This window comes from Oncorhynchus kisutch, linkage group LG27 (genome assembly GCF_002021735.2).
Source record: "Oncorhynchus kisutch isolate 150728-3 linkage group LG27, Okis_V2, whole genome shotgun sequence".
Classification (NCBI taxonomy): domain Eukaryota; kingdom Metazoa; phylum Chordata; class Actinopteri; order Salmoniformes; family Salmonidae; genus Oncorhynchus; species Oncorhynchus kisutch.
In genome coordinates, this window is record NC_034200.2 from 18,720,623 (window position 1) to 18,742,798 (window position 22,176).

Here is a 22,176-nt window from a genome sequence, read left to right on the forward strand (position 1 = left end):
TATACTGTACCCTTTCAACAGAGTATATGCTTGTCACATGATACTGTAATAGTGGAGTGGCGCCCCAAGATATTTTGCTTTTCAGAACAATATTGATTGGAATATCATTAAGTATCCTCATTTATCATCAGCAAAGCTGATGGGTCAATAATGCTTGATTCATCCAGATGAATCATCTGAATTGAGATTCCTGATGGGATTTTCCATTCACATCATGTGTGGTTAAGTGCTGCCAGGGCCTGGAAACCTGCCAAGAAAATAATGAAAATATCCAGCCCACCCTGTCCCTAAAGAACAGCAATCAATTGATTTCAGTGGATCACTGCAGTGCAAGCAAAGCTTGTGAGTCCAATGACAACTACAGTAGACTTATTTGAATGTACTGTATGTAGGTTGTCAGGAACGGGTTGGACCAACACACAGTATCAGAGAACATCTTCGAATACCTAAAAAATGTATCCAAAGCTGGTTCAAATTTCAATCAAATAAATGTGAAGAACATCTATATTCTGGCAATTAACAATAGAGTGGAATATAGTTATCGATCCATCCTTCCTCTATTCCTAGCTTCATGTACTACTACCACCACTACCACTGTGCCATTACCCAGCCTTGATGATGTGTATCATATCATAAATCAGTGAAGAGATACATGAAAATTCCTAAATAATGGAAACGCCAACATAAAGCATCTTAGTAGGGCTTTGGGCCACCACGAGCCGCCAGAACAGCTTCAATGCGCATTATAGATTCTAGAAGTGTCTGGAACTCTATTGGAGGGATATGACCCCATTCTTCCAATAGAAATTCTATCATTTGGTGTTTTCTTGATGTAAAACACTGTCTTAGGCCCCATTCCAGAATCTCCCATAAGTTTTCATTTGGGTTGAGATCTGGTGACTGACATGCACACACACACGCACGCACACGCACACACCCTTTAAACCCCCTATTCTCCTTTGAGACTCCTCTTTCAAAGTCACCGAGACTTCTTCTTCTTCTATGGTTGCCAAAATAATGGGCAACTGGCCATGTTTATACATGACCCTAAGCATGATGGGATGTGAATCGGTTAATTAACTCAGGTACCACACCTGTGTGGAACCACCTGCTTTCAATATACTTTGTATCCCTCATTTACTCAAGTGTTCCCTTATTTTGGCAGTTATCGGTATCTAGTGTACAGTATACCATACAGAACTAACAGTGATTCAGCCTGGCCATAGTATTATTGGACAGCTGCCTGAGAGGCTAGCAGGCTCCTGTTCTGGCAGTGTCTGTCAGGTCGAGGCTGCCGCTTGATCACATGACAGCCCTCACATGGCCCTCAGCAGTCACGACCCAGCACGGGGAACGGGTTGACATATGACACCCACCCACACACATGGCCAGAGCCCCACCCTGCTGACATATTTCTGAGGCCATACCTCCAGTGACGTGGGTGATGCGCACCGAGTGGTTTACATTTCCTCCACTAGACCATGGGACTGCCATGGTACTCTGCTCATCTCCAGTAACTTATCAACAACTTCAATTTGACATTCAAGTCACCACTCACTGATCTAACAAATCACCTATAGAACTATAAGTCATAACTGCCTTATGGAGGCACACTGTCGTAACAGGTGATTAGGGATTACTTGAACCGAAATGTAAATTGTTCAAGCAAACTAAATGATGTTTGATCTGAAAAACGACCACTTCCCAGGTTGCATTACACAGCAGAAACTGTAGAAAATAAACCTTTTTATTTGCTAGAAGACAGATTAGTTTATCAAATAACCTTGCTTGCATTATTTCTGATCACCCTTTTTTTTACCAACCCCTCCACTGGTTGGAGGATCTGGTGGAAAACTTTGCAATTCAATATACAGTTGAAGTCAGAAGTTTACATACACCTTAGCCAAATACATTTAAACTCAGTTTTTCCAGAATTCCTGACATTTAATCCTAGTTAAAATTCCCTGTCTTAGGTCTGTTAGGATCAACATTTTATTTTAAGAATGTGAAATGTCAGAATAATAGCAGAGAGAATGATTTATTTCAGCTTTGATTTCTTTCATCACATTCCCAGTGGGTCAGAAGCTTACATACACTCAATTAGTATTTGGTAGCTTTGCCTTTAAATTGTTTAACTTGGGTCAAACGTTTCGGGTAGCCTTCCACAAGCTTCCCACAATAAGTTGGGTGAATTTTGGCCCATTCCTCCTGACAAAGCTGGTGTAACTGAGTCAGGTTTGTAGGCCTCCTTGCTCGCACACGCTTTTTCAGTTTTGCCCACAGATTTTCTATAGGGTTGAGGTTAGGGCTTTGTGATGGCCACTCCAATACCTTGACTTTGTTGTCCTTAAGCCATAACTTTGGAAGTATGCTTGGGGACATTGTCCATTTGGAAGACCCATTTGCGACAAAGCTTTAACTTCCTGACTGATGTCTTGAGATGTTGCTTCAATATATCCACAATTTTCCACCCTCATGATGCCATCTATTTTGTGAAGTGCACCAGTCCCAACTGCAGCAAAGCACCCCCACAACATGATGCTGCCACCCCCGTGCTTTACGGTTCGGATGGTGTTCTTCAGCTTGCAAGCCTCCCCTTTTTTCCTCCAAACATAAAGATTGTCATTATGGCTAAACTGAATCCAATCGAGAATCTGTGGAAAGAACTGAAAACTGCTGTTCACAAATGCTCTCCATCCAACCTCACTGAGCTTGAGCTGTTTTGCAAGGAGGAATGGGAAAAGATTTCAGTCTCTCGATGTGCAAAACTGATAGAGACATACCCCAAGCGACTTACAGCTGTAATCGCAGCAAAAGGTGGCGCTACAAAGTATTAACTTAAGGGGGCTGAATAATTTTGCACGCCCAATTTTTCAGTTTTTGATTTGTTAAAAAAGTTTGAAATATCCAATAAATGTCGTTCCACTTCATGATTGTGTCCCACTTGTTGTTGATTCTTCACAAAAAAATACAGTTTTATATCTTTATGTTTGAAGCCTGAAATGTGGCAAAAGGTCGCAAAGTTCAAGGGGGCCGAATACTTTCGCAAGGCACTGTATATATATATATATACACACACACACGTGTTTGTTGTGAGGTTTGTCCCATTCATGTTCATGACATACGGCATTTTGGGTAGTGAAATAAATAAAAACGTTCGTATTCCTGCGCCTGTCTCCAATCATTATACAACGTGACACTTACAATGGACCTCAGGATCTCTTCACGATATTGCCATCGATAAAATGCAATTGTGTTCGCTGTCTGTAGATTATGCCTGCACATACCATAACCCCACTGCCAAATCCTCTCAAAAATTGACATTGAAGGCAGCTTATGGTAGAGAAATTAACATTAAATTATCTGGCAACAACTCTGGTGGACATTCCTGCAGTCAGCATGCCAATTGCACGCTCCCTCAAAACTTGAGACATCTTTAGGATTGTGTTGTGTGACAAAACTGTACATTTTAGAGTTGCATTTTATTGTCCCCAGCACAAGGTGAACCTGTGTAATGATCATGCTGTTTAATCAGCTTCTTGATATGCCACACCTGGCCGGTGGAAGGATTATCTTGGCAAAGGAGAAATGCTCACTAACAGGGATGTAAACAAATTTGTGCACAACATTTGAGAGAAATAAGCTTTTGTGCATATGGACAATTTCTGGGATCTTTTATTTCAGCTCATGAAACATGTGACCAACACTTTACATGTTGCGTTAATATTTTTGTTCAGTGTACATACAGCCTCCTATTTTTACTGGACTCCAAGTACGTTGTCAAGTCAACCAATCCCTCGAATCTTAATTCCCCCCACAGATATCCACAGACTAACACATTTTTTCCCAGTATATTACCATTTTACAATACATCCTTATATTTTACTGTCTTACGAGGGTCTTGAACCACTCTACTCGTACCATTTCTACAGAGATAGCCCTAAAAATGAATACTTGACTTAATAAGAGTATAATCATATTTCCCATTGATTGATCATGGTTTTTCAGATCTCCTTATAGTACTGTTGTAGGTCCATCTGAACACAGACATGACTTAAAACCCCTTCTGGACCTGACTCCAAAGACGAAAAGAGATTAACTATTGATCCTGTTTCCTCGTGGCAGAGTCTGCACAGGGCTGACTGTTCGATCAATGCCCAATATATTGAGCAGTCCTTTTGTAGCGAAAATATCATAATTTATATTGAAAATAATGGATTGATGCGTCAAATGTTGTTTTGTACATCAGTTCATAATCCCGATGTCACGGTATTGGGACAACAAAAACGTTCCCAACTATCTTGAATTTTATGCGGTATAGTTGTCAAACCTCTCGACCTTAAGTGAAACTGACATATTTTACGATTTATACTAGTCATTTTAAGCCATGCATGGTTTTGGATTGGCGGCATACAAACTAATTCACTACCTTCTCTTTTGAGTACTTGTTATATAATTCTAATTTTATGGCTGTGTATAGAACCCCCTAGTAAACCACACAGCGCACACACTGACATCTGCATTCAAATAAAAGGGACTGAATACTAAATGGAAGTTACATTCAAAAGTAAACCGATATACCATCTAATGAAAGCTCAACTTCATTGAAGAGGATAAATCTGCACAGGCATTCATCGTGTCACACAAAAACACATCTCCACTATCTCCTGACATTTAGCTGGCTAATACCAGCCCTCTCTTCAGTCGTTTTGGTGTCTTATTTTAGCTACGCTGTTGTGGCACATTCCGCAGGAGAAGATAACACAGGGGACAGCAGGGAGGGAGGCCCTCCTCACCAAACACACAGGGAGGGAGGGGGAATACACCACATGGGGTACTGAGGTCATCTATACCAGTGTTTCCTAACCTCTCCAGGGGTGGGCAACACCAGTCCTCCAGGGCCTGATTGGTATCCAGGGCCTGATTGGTATCACAGTTTTGCCCCAGCCCCAGCTAACACACCTGACTCCAATCACCTAATAATGATCTTCAGTTTAGAATGGCATTTGATTAATCAGCTGTGTTTACTAGGGATGAAGGAAAAGTGTGACACCAATCAGGCCCTCGAGGACTGGAGTTGCCCACCCCTGCGTCTAGTCCATGGACCAGCACTGGCCCATTGGATTTTGCAGACTGGCCCCTGTTGGTTAACTGAAACACCCAACAATCTACATCTAATTCAGCATGTCAGATTGTGTCACACTACATTTTGAAAACACTGAAAAGCTTTGTGTATGGTGAACTAAGACTGTGACGGCATCATATTGGCCAATGTTCTTTCCATTAAGTCTAAGGAGGAAGGCAGGTGTCACAATACTGCTTGGCCTCAACATTAAGCAATCAGTGTTTCTGATCTGCAGTGGTGAGTGGCAGATTTCCCTTAGGAGTTTGAAAGGGGTGACTGGGCTGTCAGCCATGTTGGGTTATGAGGCTGGCTGTCTGATGTACAGTGCATTCGGAAAGTATAAAGACCCCTTGACTTTTTCCACATTTTGTTACATTACAGCCTTATTCTAAAATTGATTAAATGTTTTTTTGTCCCTCATCAATCTACACACAATATCCCATAATGACAAAGCAAAAACAGGTTTTAGAAATGTTAGCAAATAAAACTAAAACTGAAATACAACATTTATATAAGTTTTCAGACCCTTCACATAGTACTTTCTTGAAGCACCTTTGGCAGCGATTACAGCTTCGAGTCTTCTTGGGTATGACGCTACAAGCTTGGCACACCTGTATTTGGAGAGATTCTCTCATTCTCCTCTGCAGATCCTCTCAAGCTCTGTCAGGTTGGATGGGGAGCGTTGCTGCACAGCTATTTTCAGGTCTATCCAGAGATGTTCGCAGTTCTGGTTGGGCCACTCAAGGACATTCAGAGACTTGCCCCGAAGCCACTCCTGCATTGTCTTCGCTGTGTGCTTAGGGTCGTTGTCCTGTTGGAAGGTGAACCTTCGCCTCAATCCGAGGTCTCTGAGCGCTCTGGGGCTGGTTTTCATCAATGATCTCTCTGTACTTTGCTCCGTTCATCTTTGCCTCGATCTTGACGAGTCTCCAAGTCCCTGCCACTGAAAAACATCCCCACAGCACGTTGCCACCGCCACCATGCTTCACCGTAGGGATGGTGCCAAGCTTCCTCCAGATATTTATTTCACCTTTATTTAACCAGGTAGGCTAGTTTGACAACAAGTTCTCATTTGCAACTGCGACCTGGCCAAGATAAAGCAAAGCAGTTCGACACATACAACAACACAGAGTTACACATGGCTGTATAAGGCTGTAACGTAACAAAATGTGGAAAAAGTCAAGGGGTCTGAATACATTCCGAAGGCACTGTATGTAAGAGGTTTGTGGGACTCACACAAACTCCTTATGGAGACACAGCAACAACCATCCCTGATCACCCTTGTGTAATACGTGTGTGTGTTTGTTTGTGTGTGTGTATGATTGTGTGTGTGCGAGTGTGTGGGCAGTACATTTTGTAAATCCTTAATATACCCCTTTCCCTTACACTACATGACATGTGAGCTCAAACCTTACATCAGACCTCACATCTATGTGTGTAAATTGTTTAAAACGAGCTTAGTAACTATACGAGATAGTTGCTGTCAAAAGGTGCTGTCAAGATCATTATTCAACTATAATAATGTTATAAATGGGGTCATACATGCTGCAACATCAAAATGCATTACACCTGTTGGCTTTTAGTAGTGCTACTGATATATTACTTATGGCTGTAGTCTCATCACATTGTGCTCTCCATGTATAATAAACACAGCACCCAAATGTAGCCTGGTCCCATACTGTACGTGCTGTAGTGCAGACAACTCTTCTAGCCTGGTCCCATACTGTACGTGCTGTAGTGCAGACAACTCTTCTAGCCTGGTCCCATACTGTACATGCTGTAGTGCAGACAACTCTTCTAGCCTGGTCCCATACTGTACGTGCTGTTGTGTAGACAGCTCTTCTAGCCTGGTCCCATACTGTACGTGCTGTGGTGCAGACAACTCTTCTAGCCTGGTCCCATACTGTACGTGCTGTTGTGTAGACAACTCTTCTAGCCTGGTCCCATACTGTACCTGCTGTTGTGTAGACAACTCTTCTAGCCTGGTCCCATACTGTACATGCTGTTGTGTAGACAACTCTTCTAGCCTGGTCTCATACTGTACATGCTGTTGTGTAGACAACTCTTCTAGCCTGGTCCCATACTGTACATGCTGTTGTGTAGACAACTCTTCTAGCCTGGTCCCATACTGTACATGCTGTTGTGTAGACAACTCTTCTAGCCTGGTCCCATACTGTACATGCTGTTGTGTAGACAACTGTTCTAGCCTGGTCCCATACTGTACATGCTGTTGTGTAGACAACTGTTCTAGCCTGGTCCCATACTGTACATGCTGTTGTGTAGACAACTCTTCTAGCCTGGTCCCATACTGTACGTGCTGTTGTGTAGACAACTCTTCTAGCCTGGTCCCATACTGTACATGCTGTTGTGTAGACAACTCTTCTAGCCTGGTCCCATACTGTACGTGCTGTTGTGTAGACAACTCTTCTAGCCTGGTCCCATACTGTACGTGCTGTTGTGTAGACAACTCTTCTAGCCTGGTCCCATACTGTACATGCTGTTGTGTAGACAACTCTTCTAGCCTGGTCCCATACTGTACATGCTGTTGTGTAGACAACTCTTCTAGCCTGGTCCCATACTGTACATGCTGTTGTGTAGACAACTCTTCTAGCCTGGTCCCATACTGTACATGCTGTTGTGTAGACAACTCTTCTAGCCTGGTCCCATACTGTACATGCTGTTGTGTAGACAGCTCTTCTAGCCTGGTCCCATACTGTACATGCTGTTGTGTAGACAGCTCTTCTAGCCTGGTCCCATACTGTACATGCTGTTGTGTAGACAACTCTTCTAGCCTGGTCCCATACTGTACATGCTGTTGTGTAGACAACTGTTCTAGCCTGGTCCCATACTGTACATGCTGTTGTGTAGACATCTGTTCTAGCCTGGTCCCATACTGTACATGCTGTTGTGTAGACAACTCTTCTAGCCTGGTCCCATACTGTACGTGCTGTTGTGTAGACAACTCTTCTAGCCTGGTCCCATACTGTACATGCTGTTGTGTAGACAACTCTTCTAGCCTGGTCCCATACTGTACGTGCTGTTGTGTAGACAACTCTTCTAGCCTGGTCCCATACTGTACGTGCTGTTGTGTAGACAACTCTTCTAGCCTGGTCCCATACTGTACATGCTGTTGTGTAGACAACTCTTCTAGCCTGGTCCCATACTGTACATGCTGTTGTGTAGACAACTCTTCTAGCCTGGTCCCATACTGTACATGCTGTTGTGTAGACAACTCTTCTAGCCTGGTCCCATACTGTACATGCTGTTGTGTAGACAACTCTTCTAGCCTGGTCCCATACTGTACATGCTGCTGTGTAGACAACTCTTCTAGCCTGGTCCCATACTGTACATGCTGTTGTGTAGACAACTCTTCTATTGTTGACATGTCAAACTCCTCTATTATTGTCATGCTGTAACCATAGAAGACTTGGCAACAGCACATACAGTTAAGGGCCAGACCAAAATAAACTGAGCACCACATATGGGTTAACACATACAGGTTCACACCATAATGACAGTTGGGCATTGACCTCTTCCTCCACTGATCCCGGACTAGGGCTAAAGGTCAACCAGAGGTTAGCCCACCCCTTAGGAGCTGTGGAGTTCATGCAGCCCAAGCATCCAGTGAGATGTTCCAAAGGCAACATTCATAAAACCCCATGTATCCAGTGTGATGACCCTGTCCCTGACACTCCTGGAGGAGAGACACCGTCATTTTCATAAAGTTTAACGTTCCAAATCAGAGCAGCGATGATTACATAGAGACAGATGTGGGTCAAAAATAACAGCGTCGTATTATCACCCAGCTCAAGCAGCAGGACTATCAATTACCATTTCATGTAGCACGAGACTACTCTTAAATCACGATGAGTTAGATGGTGAACTAACATGTTTTCAGTCTCATATCCTCACTGTACAACGTTTAAAAAAAAAACGCAAATGTTTCAGAGGGACACCGGCCATAAAGACCTTCGAGCTGTCAGCAGCCCCTATATGTAGCTGCAGTGCCAATTACAAAATGGATGCTCTGATTTTACCGTCTGGATCAGCAGGCGGTCCGGGTGATGTCTACCTTACTGTACTTGTTACAAAATGTATATGCCGTTTATACTGTACTACTACTACTGTATTAATAGAGGGTCCATTTGACTTCTCCGATAAGAAACATTTATTCTGAGTGCGATTGTTGATCCAGGATGGAATCTAAAGAGACCTTGAGGGAAGGATAATATATTCAACATATACTGTCTTCAGTCTTGTGGCCCGTCATACACGGGGCGCACAAAACACAAGAGCACCTGCTTTTTCCATGACATAGACTGACCAGGTGAATCCAGGTGAAAGCCATGATCCCATCTGGATGTCACCTGTTAAATGCACTTCAATCAGTGTAGATGAAGGGGAGGAGACATGTTAAAGAGACATGGATCGAGATATGGATTATGTATGTGTGCCATTCAGACGGTGAATGGACAAGACAAAAGATTTAAGTACCTTTGAATAGGGTATGGCAGTTGGTGCCAGGCGCACCGGTTTGAGTGTGTCAAGAACTGCAATCGCTGCTGGGTTTTTCACACTCAACAGCTTCCTGTGTGTATCAATAATTGTCCACCACCCAAAGGACATCCAGCCAACGTGACACAACTGTGGGAAGCATTGGAGTTAACATGGGCCAGCAATCCCTGTGGGAACGCTTTCGACCCCTTGTAGAGTCCATGCTTCAACGAATTGAAGCTATTCTGAGGGGAATAGGGGGTGCAACTCAATACTAGGAAGATGTTCCTAATGTTTTATACACTCAGTGTATACTACGCAGTTAGACACTTTTATAGACAATTTAAGTGGTGTGATCATGTGAACAGCATAAGACATTACCAGGCAGACATGGTGGCTCTGACTGGCGTCTTCCTTCCGCTAGCAGGTCCTGCTCCTTCCGCTTCTTACTCCTCCTCAGGCTGCCAAACCTCTTCATGGATACAAGTGGGTTCAAGCGATGGGTTCAGCACCCAATATGGACCATGACCATCCAGGATAGGGACCGGTCACAACTATTGGGCACCACCACCACTCCCCAGAAGAGTGACGAGAGAGCTACTCCGGCTACTCCGCCTGATGCCTGTTTGTAAATACAATAAAGTTAAAAGATCTGTGTCAAAGATGACAAGATCTGTGCCAGAATGAAACTGAAAATGTCCAGAAAATGTCCAGAAAATGTCCACAGAGCCCAGCAGAGGCTGCAGGCGAAGCAGGCTCCCCTCTCAGGGAATTGATGTCTGTGGCAGCTCACACATTTGCTAGAGAACACGAAGGGAAAGAAAGCTGGAAATTCCACATGTTCTCTGTGAGACGAAGTCCAACACTCCAAAGTGATGATGCACAGCGTAGCACAGTGCACACAGGCAGAATATCTCTGCCTCCCCTTCAGCTCAATCAAAATCTCTCTGGTCTCCTATCTCTCTGGTCTCCTATCTCTCTGGTCTCCTATCTCTCTGGTCTCCTATCTCTCTGCTGAATTTCACTCTGCTGCTCCTCTCGCTCTCCCTGCTCTATTTTGCTCTCTCTCTCTCTCTCTCTCTCTCTGCAGAGCCCTAGTAGTGGCGTTGGTTGCTGTTATTGTCAGGTGCAGCTCTGGGTGGTGTCTCTTTAATATAGCACGCGTGTCAGCAGACTGTAAAAGGAGGGCTGCCCGGGAGGGCCACACAAAGTGATTGGCTAAGCATCTGCTTCTCGCTCCCCAACACATTCAAATCACCATACCCACATCGGTCTCACTCTGTCTTCATATACACACTCACACTATATCTCAATCCAACTAAAGACAGTAAGGTGACATAAGAATTCAAATCCCCATCTACTTATAGTGGAACACCCAGAGAAAGACTTGAAAGATTGTCAGGGCAGTAACGATAATTGAATAACTGTGGAACCGCCATGAAAATAAAATAATCAAATACATTTAAATAGTGCTACATTCATATATATATACACACATACAAACTGTACCTAATAGCGTGTGTGTTTACTAATGATTATAAGCAATTGTTTTGCTAACTCAAGTCTGTCTACATCGCTTCCTCTTTCCAACTGTCATTTGATGTTGAGCAGCTAATCCGCTAGATATGTGGGGGTGTAGAATTGCTAGCCTATAGGCTATTGCTCTTCAGTAAAACATCTTTGATGTGTGGACTTTCATTTATACAATGTACGTTTTCATTGCTTGCCAGTAAATAAAGAAATTGGTCTTCTTATAAAACAGGCTGGATGTGTCTGACTTCATTAATTATTCAACAGCAATCGGCAAGGTTGTTCTGGCTCTAAAATGCGTTAATGTTGTGTCAAATGGACAATGTGCCAATCCTATTCAACCTGGCATAAATAGATAAATGTACCAGTTTAATTTGAGGACAAAAATGTTGACAGCTGCGCCATAAAAGGTTGCAAAATAAATGGGAAGAGATTTTCGATGTACCGATTCCATGGCACATGGTTTATGAACTGGTACAAAAAAAACTACACTTGATTCAACACTTTAAATTATTATATAAAATTCTACAACAGACGCCTCAGAAGTTCTCAACTGGCAGCTTCCTCAAATAGTACCCGCAAAACACCAGTCTCAACATCTACAGTGAAGAGGTGACTCCGGGATGCTGGCCTTCTAGGCAGAGTTGCAAAGAAAAAGCCATATCTCAGACTGGCCAATAAAAAGAAAAGATTAAGATGGGCAAAAGAACACAGACACTGGACAGAGGAACTCTGCCTAGAAGGCCAGCATCACGGAGTCGCCTCTTCTCTGACGTTAAGACTGGTGTTCTGCGGGTACTGCCAGTTGAGGCTGCCAGTTGAGGACTGGTGAGGTGCCTGTTTCTCAAACTAGACACTAATGTACTTGTCCTGTTGCTCAGTTGTGCACCGGGCCTCCCACTCATCTTTCTATTCAGGTTAGAGACCGCTTGCGCTGTTTTGTGAAGGGAGTAGTACACAGCGTTGTATGAGATCTTCAGTTTCTTGGCAATTTCTCGCATGGAATAGCCTTCATTTCTCAGAACAAGAATAGACTGATAAGTTTCAGAAGAAAGTTATTTGTTTCTGGACATTTTGAGCCTCTAATCGAACCCACAAATGCTGATGCTCCAGATACTCAAGTATAAAGAAGGCCAGTTTATTGCTTCTTTAATCAGGACAACAGTTTTCAGCTGTGCTAATATAATTGCAAAATGGTTTTCTAATGACCAATTAGTCTTTTAAAATTATAAACTTGGATTAGCTATCACAGCGTGCCATTGGAACACAGGAGTGACGGTTGCTGATAATGGGCCTCTATAGGCCTATGTAGATACTCCATAGGATTTTTAAAAAATTATTATTATAACCTCAAATTCCATGACCGTCACAGCCCTACCTGTCGTGACTCATGGAGGTTGTGTAAGATCTGTCAACTCCCCAGACCACGTCACCTGCCTAACAGAGAGACCGCTAGGTCAGATCACTGTCCCAGTACTCTAGCTCTCATTAAGACTGACCTTAAAAGAGTGCTGAGCCCAGTCACAAATCCCCTCAACCATCCTCAGCTGACTAAAGGGAGGCCCCATGGTCTCTCCCTGGGCTGGCAGCTGTAGATTTATCTGATCACACGGGTTCCACTCAATACACTAACACCCCCCCACGACGCCCTGCGATGACCCAGTTAGTTATGACACTATTGACTGCCTTCTCCACGACCCCAGATCCATTCAAAATGGTTATGCAACTAATCAGCCCAAACAAGTCAATAAACAGCTCCGCAGAGCATGAATGAGGAGATGCAATCAGGGTGTTACCTATGACACCTCCATTGTTTTTACACTTGGCTTGCATAAATTATGGAGAAAAATACTTCATGAGCATTTCTTCTTTCTCTAGACTCCTCTTCAGTTTCAATGTAGTCTCTTCTTTCATTTTATACTATATTGTCATGGGTCTCAGTGAATTGGTGGGCAATTTATAAGAACGACCCACTTCCTTAATTTACTGACCATATTATACAGTACACAGGGGAAGGGGAGATAGTGACAGAACTTGGGAAAGAAAGATGCAGACTGCCTGCCTGCCTGAAGAGCTTGATACAAGTCTGTTTGGGCATTTCCAGATAAGGGCATGAAAGAGCTACAGTTGTCTGCCACGGGGAGGGAGTGACAATGTCCAGACTATGGGACAACACATGTAAAAAAGCTATAAAACTGAGGGACATTCTGATTATATTTGCAGGAGACAAATGCAGCCAGGATGGCATTGGAACAGACAGGCATCAACCTGATTCAATGACAACATAAATAATTTTTAAATGACCTTGAACGACAAATAGCTTATTATATTATAGCATAAAACCAAAAATGCAATCTTGACATCCAAAACACATTCATGGTTCCAGCTCCAAACAACTTCTCATAATGTGAGGGATGTAACAGAGCAAGGAAAGAACAGGGGATATAGCACACCCTGGTGGCCACTGGTTGCCATGAACCTTGAAGAGTTGTGTCTACAGTCAGAATATGAGTTTCAGTGTGGTTGATGACCCATATCAATCTTCAAGAAGAAACAGAGCTTTCCCCAAACTAAGGCCCCAGAATAAGCATTACACTATAAAACTGCCAAACAAGCCACTTCAGGCTTTTTTGCATAGTCACTTCACCTCTACCTACATGTACAAATGACCTTGACTAACCTGTATCCCTGCACATTGACTCGGTACCGGTACCCCCTGTATATAGCCTCGGTATTGTTATTTTATTGTTTTACTTTTAATTTAATTGTTTACTTTAGTTTATTAGTGTATTCGGTGCATGTGACAAATACAATTCGATAGGAGCTGGGAAGAATGGGTGAATCCCAGCCAGGGAAAATGGCTCACCTTTTAACCAAAGTATTTCTATGCACAACACACTAGTTTGCATTAGACCATCAACTATACCAGTACTGTCAATGAAGAGCTTAAAAGGGCAATTCCGCCACTTTTCAACCTCATATTCATTATCTACAGCATTGGTTCCCAAAACTTTTATAGTCCCGTACCTCTTCAAACATTCAACCTCCAGCTGCGTGCCCCCTCTAGCACCAGGGTGAGCACACTCTCAAATGTTGTTTTTTGCCATCATCGTAAGCCTGCCACACACACACACACACATACTATATGATACATTTATTAAACATACGAATGAGTGTGAGTTGTCACGAAGAGCTCTTATAGGACCAGGGCACAAATAATAACGATCAATAATTGTCATCTTTATTTAACCGTCTTACATATAAAATGTTATTTGTTAATCGAAAATTGTGAATAACTCACCACAGGTTAATGAGAAGGGTGTGAATAACTCACCACAGGTTAATGAGAAGGGTGTGAATAACTCACCACAGGTTAATGAGAAGGGTGTGCTTGAAAGGATGCACATAACTCTGCAATGTTGGGTTGTATTGGAGAGTCTCAGTCTTAAATCATTTTCCTCACACAGTCTGTGCCTGTATTTAGATTTCATGCTAGTGAGGGCTGAGAATCCACTCTCACATAGGTACGTGGTTGCAAAGGGCATCAGTGTCTTAACAGCACGATTTGCCAAGGCAGGATACTCTGAGCGCAGCCCAATCCAAAAATCTGTCAGTGGCTTCTGATTAAATAAAATTTTCACAGAACCGCTTGTTGCAATTTCGATGAGGCTCTCTTATTCAGATATCGGTAAGTGGACTGGAGGCAGGGCATAAAAGGGATAACAAATCCAGTTGTTTGTGTCATCCATTTCGGGAAAGTACCTACGTAATTGTGCACCCAAATCACTCAGGTGCTTCGCTATATCACATTTGACATTGTCCGTAGCTTGAGTTAATTTTCATACAAAAAAATCATACAATGATAGAAAGACCTGTGTGTTGTCCTTGTTAATGCAGACAGAAAAGAGCTCCAACTTCTTAATCATAGTGTAACGTCTGCTTCCAACTCACACCCTCAAACACGTAGATCCCCTGAACGCAGCTCACCTTCCAGCCCACTTTCCAGCTTAAACTCTCAAACACCTAGATCCCCTGAACGCAGCTCACTCTCCAGTTCCCAATCACCTGTTCACACACCTGTATGTCATTATCACACACTATTTAGTTCAGTTCTTTGCACCCCATCACTGTGAGGTATTGTGACACGTCTTTCGGAGCTCTGTTTTTCCTGTGAATGATAGTGAGGCAGGCAAAAACCCTTTGCCTTTTCCCGGACTGTACTTTAGCCTATCTACCTATTGCCTGAACTACGTTACTAGCCTTTTCCCTGCCTGTATTGTTGCACTTTTGGACACTCTGTGTATGACCTTCTACCTGCCCCTGGACCCAGCTACCTGCCTCCTCCTGTGGTCCTTTGCAATAAACACCTGCTGTGCCCTGCGCTTGAAACCAGCTCCCCTCGTGTTCATGACACAGCCTCAATTTTGTCCCGCACATTGAATATAGTTGCAGAGAGTCCCTGTAATCCTAGATTCAGATCATTTGGGCGAGAAAAAACATCACCCAGATAGGCCAGTCGAGTGAGAAGCTCGTCACCATGCAAGTGAAAATTATAGTCAGTAGAGAACTTTAAGCTCGTCTCTCAATTTTAAAAAAAACGTGTCAATATTTTGCCCCTTGATAACCAGCGCATTTCTGTATGTTTTAAAAGCATTACATGGTCGCTGCCTATATCATTGCATAATGCAGAAAATACACAAGAGTTCAGGGGCCTTGCTTTAACAAAGTTAAGCACTTACACTGTAGTGTCCAAAATGTATTTTCAGCTCTCAGGCATTCTCTTGGCAGCAAGAGGCTCTCGGTGGATGCTGCAGTGTACCCATGTGGCGTCGGGAGCAACTGCTTGCACACAAATTACCACTCCACTATGTCTCCCTGTCATAGCTTTTGCGCCATCAGTACAGATACCAACACATCTTGACCACCAAACTCCATTTGATGTCACAAAGCTGTCCAAAATATTATTTTATGTTGTCCTGGTTTCCAGAAGATGTCTTCTTTAATTGACCCCCCATAAACGTAACATATACCAGGAGCTGTGCCAGGCCCGCAACATCTGTCTCATCCAGCTGTAACGCATATAATTCACTGGCTTATATGCGAAGCAGTAATTGTTTCAAAACATCTCCTGTCATGTCACTGATGCGTCGTGAAACAGTGTTTGATGAAAGAATTGTCTGTATAGTTTTTTTGGCCTTTTGTCCCAGCCATATCTGCGGCAGCAGGAAGAATTAAGTCGTCTCCAATAGTATCGGTAGCTCACAATATAAGATGCTTCTAGCTGCTTCTTATTAATGGTATCTGTTACTTTTATACATGTTTTACTACTCGAAAGTAGTCTTTATTCTCGCTCTACCTATATTTGACATTGTGTTGTTATTTCGCTGAACACTAGATGGTTTGATTTAATTTTTGGCAGTGAAATGAGGCTACTCGGGCGAGGGGGGAAAAAAAACTTCAATGCATAGTCCTGTTGGAAAATATAAACGTATCGTTTGATTTATTTTTTTTATATCATTTATTTTGTATTTTTTTGTGGATGTGAATCACATTTATTTGGTGTACCCCTGATAGCATTTATTTGGTGTACCCCTGATAGCATTTATTTGGTGTACCCCTGATAGCATTTATTTGGTGTACCCCTGATAGCATTTATTTGGTGTACCCCTGATAGCATTTATTTGGTGTACCCCTGATAGCATTTATTTGGTGTACCCCTGATAGCATTTATTTGGTGTACCCCTGATAGCATTTATTTGGTGTACCCCTGATAGCATTTATTTGGTGTACCCCTGATAGCATTTATTTGGTGTACCCCTGATAGCATTTATTTGGTGTACCCCTGATAGCATTTATTTGGTGTACCCCTGATAGCATTTATTTGGTGTACCCCTGATAGCATTTATTTGGTGTACCCCTGATAGCATTTATTTGGTGTACCCCTGATAGCATTTATTTGGTGTACCCCTGATAGCATTTATTTGGTGTACCCCTGATAGCATTTATTTGGTGTACCCCTGATAGCATTTATTTGGTGTACCCCTGATAGCATTGCGCTGTCAGGCATTCTCTGCAAGGGTACTCGTACCCCAGATTGGGAATACATGATCTCCAGCATCATACAAGTGTATTCATATGTGGAAATGGCGCATTTCTATTATCTGTGGTTAAAGAAATAAAATACTTATCGGTGACATCACAGGGTAGGATTAAAAGTAAGAAACGGATTTTCAAAACCTGCAATAAATTTCTAGACAGAGGGTATTTTCTTGCTACCCATGTCACCAGAAATTTCAGTATTTGAAATGCATGTTTTTAAAATGTTTCAGCTTTTGATGATTTCAGCAGGAATAACTTTGAACTTTAGATTTTTTTTCTACATGAAGTAGAAATGCATTCTTTTCACATACAGTGCCTTCAGAAAGTATTCACCCCCCCTTGAATTGTTCCACATTTTGTGTTACACCCTGAATTTGAAATGTGTTATATTGAGATTTTGTGTAACTGGCTTACACACAATAACTCAATGTCGAGGGGGAATTATGTTTTTAGAAATTTGTAAAAATGAAAAGCTGAAATATCTTGAGTCAATAAGCATTCAACCCCTTTGTTATGGCAAGCCTAATACACTACCGGTCAAAGGTTTGGACACACCTTGTCATTCAAATACTTTTTTACTATTTTCTACATTGTAGCATAATAGTTGAAGACATCAAAACTATGAAATAACACATATGGAATCATGTAGTAACCAAAAAAAAGTGTTAAACCAATGAAAATATATTTGATTTGAGATTGTTCAATTAGCCACCCTTTGCCTTGATGACAGCTTTGCACACTCGTGGCATTCTCTCAACCAGGAATTCCCACATATGTTGAGCACTTGCTGGCTGCTTTTCTTTCACTCTGGAGTCCACTCTCCTTCTTGGTAAAATAGCCCTTACAAAATTACTACCATTGTTTTGTGTTCTTGACTGCATGTAATTTTGTAATTATAACAATATAATTTTGTCCTGTTAACATCAGCTAGAAAAAATGTGCTTGGACTCTAGTTCAATGAATCCCAGAGGCCAGCAGCACAATACATTAACTCAATCTGACATGCTTGCTTTAGAGTCCATCCATGAAAGCCAGAAATCAAAGTCAAAACAAAGTCCTATTTGTTTCTGTCACTTTCTATATTTTTACCCCAAGAAGAAGTTGACAGTGACACTGATGATACGAGTCTAAACGAGGAAGGAAGCCCATCTGTCTAGTCCTCTAATAATATGGTATGGCCCTCTCTAAGCTAAAAGACCCAGACTACTTTCAGGACAAGGCAATGAGATGATGTTTGCATTGTTTGCTTTCAAGGAGGGGACTGCTGCCCCCTACAGCTCTTGCAGGGAATTTTAGCACTATTGTGCTGTGACTGTATAGGGTTTTAGTGTTGTGACAATTTTATTTTGAAGAGCTACCGGTGTTTGCCATGCTATTTATTCTATATTATTACAACAGCGCATCTGCACAATATTCAGCAATAGATCATTCTGTCAGAATCAAATTCTAAGATCAAAATAATGCTGATAACTTCCTGTCTTGAGGTTTTTCAGCATGTAACTACTGGAAACCACAGCTCTTTGAAATATATTTATTTGTATTACCTTTCCTTGTCCTAGAGAAGAGCTTGATGCTAGAGTTGGACGATGAGTTGGATGAAGAGCGGAAGATACCACTGAAGTTGAGGCGGCAGGGCGACTTGGGTGGTGAGCGGTCCTGGTGGGTGGAGGGGTAGGGGAAGATGGTTCTAGATGGACTGGTCTGAGACTGGGAGTGGGCAGGGGCAAACATGGGACTAGATGGTTGGCTGACACCAGCAGCACAACCCCTCACAAAGAGTCCTTTAGTTAGGCTGGCAGAGTGAAAGCAGACCTCTCCCTGAGATAGAAGAAAGGAGATGTGAGGGAATTTCATTTACATACACTCATGCAAATACCTAGTTTATTTGTGTACAAAGTGTCACTATACAGCCAGGCGGATAACACCTGGAAATACTATGACAGAGGCATTATGGACTACAGTCATCAAAGAAACCACAACGTCCATCATCAGCACAAAATGTCTCTGTTGGATGTCTTTTGCATTGGAGCCTGAGTGGAATTTCTAAGGCTTGATATCAGCATCTGTAGGCGAGATGTTCAGGGGTTGGGTGAAGCCACTTCTCTTTGTGTGAGATATGAAACCATATGTAGTCAGAGCTATCACATTAGTGTTTCCCCTTTATTCATTTAGCAGCGACTTCTTGCGAAAGAACGTGTTTAGGCAAGCGAGTCACCTTGGAGAGTTATCAGCAGATCTATCAGCTCATTCAAAACACAAGGAAAGACAGGTGGTTCATTCACTACATACAGTATACTCTGGACAGTAGGAAAAAATGAGAACAATCAAATCCTAAGAATTTGGAGAAAAGACTGAGGTTGTTGGGAAAATAAATAAGTGAAAGGACAAAAAGACTGACTCAGACAATGTAAAGGCAGAGAGGAAAGAGGAAGCTTGCTTTGCAGGGATCAATTTCCTGTATTTGATCCGACCATGTCTGGAGACTGCCTCCTTGCACTTCCCCACCCACAGTCTAAGGAGTTGGTAGAAAAAAAAACATGATAGAAAAAGGACGAGGTAAAACCAAATCACTGCCAAACTCACAACCAAAGGAGACAAATCTAGCCAGAGCTCGCACAACCAAGAAGTTGTCTAAACAGCTCTGATACATACTTTCTACTATTTTAAATAAGTCAAACACCCCGTCATAGACTGTTCTCTCTTCTACCGCACGGCAAGCGGTGCCGATGAACCAAGTCTGGAACCAAAAGGACCCTGAACAGCTTATAGTTCAATCGTTAACCAAATAGCTACCCTGACTATCTGCATTGACCTTTTTCGCACAAACTTTTATTTTAGTCATCACATACGCTGCTGCTACTGTTCATTACATATCCTGTTGCCTATTCATTTATATGCACATACAGTGCATTCAGAGATTATTCAGACCCCTTGACTTTTTCCACATTTTGTTACAGCCTTATTCTAAAATTGATTAAATAGCTTTTTCCCCCTCATCAACCCATATAATACCCCATAATGACAATGCAAAAACAGTTTAGAAATGTTTGTAAATGTATATAATTTTTTAAAATAAAAAATCTAATTTACATAAGTATTCAGACCCTTTACTCAGCACTTTCTTGAAGCACCTTTGGCAGAGATTAGACCCTCGAGTCTTCTTCTGAGGTCCTGAGTGCTCTGGAGCAGGTTTTCATCCAGGATTTCTCTGTACTTTGCTCTGTTCATCTTTGCCTCGATCCTTACTATTCTCCCTCTCCCTGCCAATGAAAAATATTCCCAGGGATGGTTTAGGGATGGTGTCAGGTTTCCTCCAGACGCGAGCCTTGGCATTCAGGCCAAAGATTTAAATCTTGGTTTAATCTAGCCAGCTCTAGGAAGAGCTGTTGGTGGTTCCAAACTTCTTCCATTTAAGAATGGAGTGTTTTTGGGGGATCTTCAATGCTGCAGAAAGTTTGTGTTACCATTCCCCAGATCAATGCCGACACAATCCTGTCTCAAGGTGTAGAAACATCTCAAGGATGATCAATGGAAACAGGATCCACCTGAGCTCAATTTCGAATCAGGTAGCAAATGGTCTGAATCCTTATGTAAATAAGGTATCCGTTTTTTTTTTTTTCAATTTTAATACATTTGCTAAAATATCTAAAAACCTGTTTTCACTTTGTCATTATGGGGTATTGTGATGTCATTATGGGGTATTGTGATGTCATTATGGGGTATTGTGTATAGAAAGATGAGGAAAAACTTTAATTTAATAAATTTTAGAATAAGGCTGTAACGTAACAAAATGCGGTAAATGGGTCTGAAAACTTTGCGAATGCACTGTATCTACCTCAATTACCTCGTACCCCTGAAAATTGACTTAGTACTGGTACCCCGTGTATATAAGCAAGTTATCGTTACTCATTGTGTATTTATTATTGCGTGTCATTACTTTTTTTCTAATATTTCTCTATTTTCATCCTCTCTGCATTGTTGGGAAGAGTCTAAGTAAGCATTTCACAGTTAGTCTAAACCTGTGGTTTACGAAGCATGTGATGAATAAAATGAGATTTGATCAAATTTAATTGGATGATTACCTTGCATTCTTCCGGTTTGGTTTGATCTTTCAGTATAACCCTGAGCTTCTGCAGAACAACCTTCATATGTGGGACCTCTACCATGACATCTACAAACCCACTGTCATGTGAGATCTATTTTCACAGGTGATTGTCAGACATCCACCCACTTCTTTAACAGTACCACGACACTCCCTCCCCTCAGCCCTTTTCATTACAGCAGAGGGCTCCGGGAACAATAATCGTCTGACTGTCTCACTGCCTGTGTCCAAACACGATGCTCAGATAACTTAAAACTATAAAAATGAAAGGTAAAAGGTGAGAATCACAACACTGTTAGTCAAGAGTAATTTCATTGTGTGTAAACACGAGTATGAAGAGAAGACAATTTACCTTAGGAGAGCCATCCTTTTCCGAGCCACCAGACTCTGCATCCAGTATGGGGGAGGTAAAAAGGTCCTGCAGACAGACAGGGAAGGCTTGTGTCAAACTGTCCATGAGATAATACTAAAGGCTGATCACTTAACATTCAGGACATGCCTCAGAATAACAAACTGGCATGTTAGGACATGCAGCATTTCTTTCTCAACACCATCATCAATACGTTAAGTGTAGTCAACATTTTAGCCAATTTTGACTATCTTTGTTATGCCCAGACAGTGATTGATTGGCCCATTTACTGTAATTTACAATTTTAGGTTCAATCTTTAACACTTTAAAATGTGCTTCCTCCAAGACATGTTAACCTCTAAAAGAGGAGAAACATGTTAAACCACTACTGGGGCATGACATAACCAGGAAATATATGTACCCTATATTCTTCCTCATAGCAAGGATTGGGTTTCCTCATACTGTTCTGTATTAAAA

At 42.0% G+C, this 22,176-nt stretch overlaps 1 protein-coding gene across 3 annotated transcripts in view; it reads right to left on the reverse strand.

Annotated features, from left to right (window-relative positions):
* The window catches only part of LOC109872034 (5'-AMP-activated protein kinase subunit gamma-2), a 60,269-nt gene that overhangs the window by 24,288 nt on the left and 13,805 nt on the right, over positions 1-22,176 (reverse strand). For 2 of the 3 annotated variants that reach the window (XR_004205816.1, XM_031807074.1), the window contains exons 2-3: positions 21,703-21,768; positions 18,793-19,066 (exon numbers count right to left, since the gene is read on the reverse strand). Coding sequence is in view for 2 of the 3 variants with exons in the window: in XM_031807074.1 (XP_031662934.1) it covers positions 18,793-19,066; positions 21,703-21,768 (340 nt within the window). In the remaining variant the exon portion in view is untranslated. Of the gene's footprint in view, positions 1-10,000; positions 10,706-18,792; positions 19,067-21,702; positions 21,769-22,176 lie in introns of those variants that run through there. The other variant, XM_031807075.1, reaches the window with a different exon arrangement.